Source organism: Gastrolobium bilobum, unplaced genomic scaffold (genome assembly GCF_033153095.1).
Source record: "Gastrolobium bilobum isolate Gb01-03AN ecotype WA unplaced genomic scaffold, APGP_CSIRO_Gbil_v1 utg3249, whole genome shotgun sequence".
Classification (NCBI taxonomy): domain Eukaryota; kingdom Viridiplantae; phylum Streptophyta; class Magnoliopsida; order Fabales; family Fabaceae; genus Gastrolobium; species Gastrolobium bilobum.
In genome coordinates, this window is record NW_026898239.1 from 2,494 (window position 1) to 7,623 (window position 5,130).

The following is a 5,130-nucleotide window of genomic DNA, read 5'->3' on the forward strand; positions in this document are numbered from 1 at the left end:
GAGATTTAGAATATTTATTTATTTAATTCTTTTTTTAATACAGATTTTTCAAATTGATTTGTGAGTTTAAATCACAAATCAAATCTTTATTTTGTTTTCCTTATTAATAATAATTGTTACTTTTAATTTAAATCACAAACCAAAATCTTTATTACAGTTTTGAGAATAATTACGGATCTATTGCACAATGTGACGCCTCTTTTGGGCGTCACATGTGACGCCCCATTGAGGCGTCCCACTCTAAGGGGAGACGCCCCAATGAGGCGTCACTCATCTGTCATCAGGTGTTGACACATGTCATTTTTTTTTCCAAAAAAAATTTTAATTTAATCATAAAACTTCTGAAGGACATAACTTTTGACTCGGGTATCCAAATCAGGTACTTCTTTTTTTGATTCCATATAACTTTTCGAGATCTACGCAATGGCATCTCATTTGATATATTTTATTTCTCAAAAATATAATTTAAATTGAAATCAGGTAATCCTTCTTCCTTAGAGATTTAGAATATTTATTTAATTATTTCCTTTATTAATACAGATTTTTCAAATTGATTTTTGAGTTTAAATCACAAATCAAATCTTTATTTTGTTTTCCTTATTAATAATAATAGTTACTTTTAAATTAAATCACAAACCAAATCTTTAATAAAGTTTTGAGAATAGTTACGGATCTATTGCACAATGTGACGTCTCTTTTGGGCGTCACATGTGACGCCCTATTGAGGCGTCTCACCCTAAGGGGAGACGCCCCAATGAGGCGTCAGTCATCAGTCATCAGGTGTTGACACGTGTCATATTTTTTTCCAAAAAAGAAATTAATTTAATCATAAAACTTCTGAAGGCCATAACTTTTGACTCGGGTATCCAAATCAGGTAATTCTTTTTTTGATTCCACATAACTTTTCGAGATCTACGCAATGGCATCTCATTTGATATATTTTATATCTCAAAAACATAATTTAAACTTAAATCAGGTAATCCTTCTTCCTTAGAGATTTAGAATATTAATTTAATTATTTCCTTTATTAATACAGATTTTTCAAATTGATTTTTGAGTTTAAATCACAAATCAAATCTTTATTTTGTTTTCCTTATTAATAATAATTGTTACTTTTAATTTAAATCACAAACCAAATCTTTATTACTGTTTTGAGAATAATTACGGAGCTATTGCACAATGTGGCGCCTCTTTTGGGCGTCACATGTGACGCCTCTTTTGGACGTCTGTGGAAAACTATAAACTTCTATTCCCATTCTCCTACCAAAGATCCGCAAGACGCATTTCACACTCTGATAACTAAACATGGTTGTCACGACAAGAAGAACAGAACAAACTAGAGCCATTACCCAGAGGGTCATGTACAAACAGTGCATTCCTGCTCCTCACCGTCCATGCATTCAGCCCCAGCTGAACGAGCAGCCGACGAGGCTCTTCTCCTGGTACTGCAATCTGTTGGCCCGAAGTTACCAACAGGTGATGCTAGAATACCACAGTTGAGTCATCGAGTAGCCATACGTGAAATGCAAGGAGAAAACTTAATTGAGCATCAACCCCCATCGCCGGGAGTTCGTTTCGGAATGCCACTCCCGTTTGATGTTCCACAAACCATCCCACTCGCCCATTGTCCACAACCGGTCCGAAGTCAGCCAGTGGCTATGTACAATGATCATCGAGTCCCCATGGGCGTCCCATATCCCCCTGGACATTACACTCATAATGTCGCTGCCCCTTTCCCTCAACATTTCCCTACTGGTTTTCCATTCCACGGTTACCCAATACACCCCCATAATGGAATCATTCAACAACCTCAAGGATCGGTTGCGATCCCCGCCCAGCCACAATATGGCGCCCATCAAGCCCCAGCTCTCTCTTACTCTGTTGAGGCCCCCCAAATACCTCGCCCACCACCAGACCTACAGGCTCGAAACCCAAACTTACGAGTAACACCCGCTAATACCTCAGGACACAACAAACCCCTGACTGATAGCCTACGCGTAACGCCCATACCCCTCGGTTTTAAAGGGCCGTCAAATATCACCACGTATGTGGGCGATACCGATCCTTTTGAGTGGATCCAGAAATTTGAGGCAGCAATGACCCTTCATGGCGAGACAGATCTCCTTATGTGCAGGACTTTTCCTACACTCTTGGGCGGGAGAGCATTGACATGGTACACCACTTTGCCAACGGGGAGTATAGCTTCTTAGGATGATCTAGCGTGCAAGTTCCAGACCCATTTCACTACTAGCCGCCCAATGCCCAAGTCTGTACATGCACTCGAAATTTTTTTCCAGCAATCTGGGGAACCCCTCAGGTCTTTCTTGGACCGCTTTGACAAAGAGGCTCTTCAGGTACAAGGCTTAGACCCTAAAGTGCAGGTGCACATACTTTTGTCAGGCCTGAGACAAGGGGCGTTCGCATACGAGCTCGCCCGCCACGAGATTACCGACCTTAAAGAGGTCAAAAAGAAAGCTCAAGAGTTCATGAGAATTGAGGAGTATAAAGGGAGTAGAGCTGACGACTCTCAAAACCAAGAGAAGAAAGCTAACAAAAAAATGGCTGATGAGGAGAGGAAAAGTCACAAATCCTCCAAGTGTTCTAGTCGCCCTATCGGGCGTGATACTTAAAGACGCCAATCGCACAACGTCCTACAAACTGAGTACAAAGAGCACAACAGTAACCCGCAGCACCAACCACCAGCTAGAGAAATCACTGTGTACTGCAAATTCCACCGGAGCAATGGCCATAGCACTGAAGAGTGCAGATCCCTCAAGGATGAGATTGACAAGCTAATCAAGGGAGGAGCCCAAAGGCAGTTCAATAATTCGGGGCGCGAAAATGGTAATGGAAGGCGTCGCCGTGAACGTAGCAGGTCACCAGAAAGGCGAAGAACTGGCCAAACTGGCTACGGGCCTCGTCGTGAGCATAACCGAAGGGAAGACTCCCCGAGAAACCGCAGGGTCCGAACCAGCCCAAACAATAATGAAGGGCGTCAAGAACGTGAAGAAGACCCGGCTGTTATCAAGCATGGAATAATAACATGATTGCAGGTGGATTAAATGGCGGCGGCGAAACAGCTAACGCCAGAAAGAAGCATTTGAAGCAGTGTCTTGCGATGTCTGGTAAAATGATCAGCAAAGCTAAAGCCAATACCTATCACACCAAGCCTAAAATTGTTTGGGACAACGGCGATTTGGGCGACGTCCTGCCTGGACATGATGACCCCTTAGTCATCCAAGCAATAATAGCTAATTTTGGCGTTAATCGCGTGTTTGTTGACCATGGCAGCTCTGCTGACATCTTATTTTTACCTTGTTTCAGGGCATTAGGGTTTACTGTCAATGACTTAACCCATGTTGTTGGTGAACTGTCAGGTTTCAATGCAACAGTCACCAAGCCCCTCGGCATGATAAATCTACGCTTATCAATGGGAACGCCACCCACTTCGCAGTCTGCTGATATCCAATTCCTACTTCTGGACACCCCGTCAGCATACAACGCTATCATCGGAAGGAGAATGTTTGCCGCATTTGAGGCGAGCATATCTCACCCGCATCTGGCAATGAAGTTCGTTGCTAAGGACAATAAGGTCACAACAGTAAGAGGAGACCAAATGGTAGCCAGGAGCTGTTATAACATATCTTTGAAACCGGCAACCAGGGTCACCTTCAAAGATTAACCAGCGCCCCAATTGATAACAGCCCAGTAATTGAGGAAAATTCTTGCAGGAATAGTAAAAAACTTGACCAGTGTTTTCTTGTAGAATTCGATGATAGAGACGACCCCCCAGTGGAACATTCCAGGCCCACGCCAGATGGAGTGTTAGAGCATGTCGTTTTGGGCGATGCAGACCACCAGACAACTACAATCGGGGTGATCATTGACCCAGAAATCAAAAGCAGGCTGATCAAACTGCTACGAGGTAATAAAGATCTATTCGCCTGGAAACCATCTGATATGCCAGGCATAGACCCTGAAGTGTGCTGCCACCGATTGTCCGTAGACCCCAAAGCAAAGCCTGTCTCACAGAAGAAAAGAAAGTTTGGCCCTGATCGCCAAAAGGTGATTGATGAGGAAGTAAAGAGGCTCCATGACGCTGGCTTCATTAAAAAAGTCAAGTATACAACCTGGCTCTTCAACCCGGTGTTGGTTAAAAAGCCTAGCGGGGCGTGGAAGATGTGCGTCGATTATACTGACCTGAACAAGGTATGCCCTAAGGATGCTTATCCCTTTCCAAGCATTGATCAGCTGGTGGATAATGCATCCGGTTTCAAAATACTCTCATTCATGGATGCGTACTCCAGTTGCAATCAAATTCTATTGCTGGAAGATGACCAAATCAAAATGGCGTTCATCACCCAGAATGCCAATTACTGTTATACTATGATGCCATTTGGACTGAAGAACGCTGGTGCAACATACCAGCGAATGATGAATGAAGTGTTCAAAGACTTGATTGGCAACAGCGTTGAAGTCTAGATCGATGATATGATCGTCAAGTCGCAAACACCAGAACAACACCTGCTGCATCTTCAGGGCGTGTTCGATAGGTTGCGAAAGTACAACATGCGGCTCAACCTGAGTAAGTGCGCCTTTGGCGTACCCGTTGGCAATTTTCTAGGCTTCATGCTGACCGAGAGAGGCATAGAGGTCAACCCTGATAAGTGCGAAGCGGTCGTTGAAATGCGAAGCCCATAAACAGTCAAGGAGGTTCAACAGTTGACCGGGAGACTAGTGGCCCGAACTCGGTTCTTGGAAAATTCTGCACACAAGTCACTCCCCTTGTTTGGTTTACTCAAAAAAGGTACGTCCTTTCAATGGTCCGATGAATGTGAAAGAGCTTTCCAGGAGTTCAAAAGAGCCTTGTCCTGCCCACCGGTCCTCACTAAACCAGACAGTGGCGAAACTCTATACTTATACCTCACCATAGGCGCTGAGCCATCAGCGCGGCGTTGGTCAGAGAACCAAAAGAGGAAGGGCAAAACCTATTTACTTCATCAGCAAAAGTGTTGCAAGGGGCTGAACTGCAGTATCAGCAAGTGGAAAAGGTCGCCCTTACACTCATCTTCGCGGCACGAAGGCTGAGGCCGTATTTCCAGTGCCACCCCATTACGGTCAAAACCAATC

General features: G+C 44.0%; 1 protein-coding gene across 1 annotated transcript; it reads left to right on the forward strand.

Moving 5' to 3' along the window:
• The first annotated feature begins 3,043 nt into the window (after window positions 1-3,043).
• LOC133314196 (uncharacterized) lies at window positions 3,044-4,482 on the forward strand. The gene is made up of 2 exons (XM_061515641.1): window positions 3,044-3,592; window positions 3,664-4,482. Exons 1-2 carry the CDS (start codon window positions 3,044-3,046, stop codon window positions 4,480-4,482), a joined length of 1,368 nt encoding a protein of 455 aa, XP_061371625.1.
• Window positions 4,483-5,130: the final 648 nt, after the last annotated feature.

What these genes read in the sequence shown, in the direction of transcription:
- LOC133314196 (XM_061515641.1), top strand. Translation starts at nt 3,044, where the DNA reads ATGATTGCAGGTGGATTAAATGGCGGCGGCGAAACAGCTAACGCCAGA. An exon ending in TCGTTGCTAAGGACAATAAG is followed by an intron (nt 3,593 to 3,663) that starts GTCACAACAGTA and finishes ACCGGCAACCAG; the next exon opens with GGTCACCTTCAAAGATTAAC.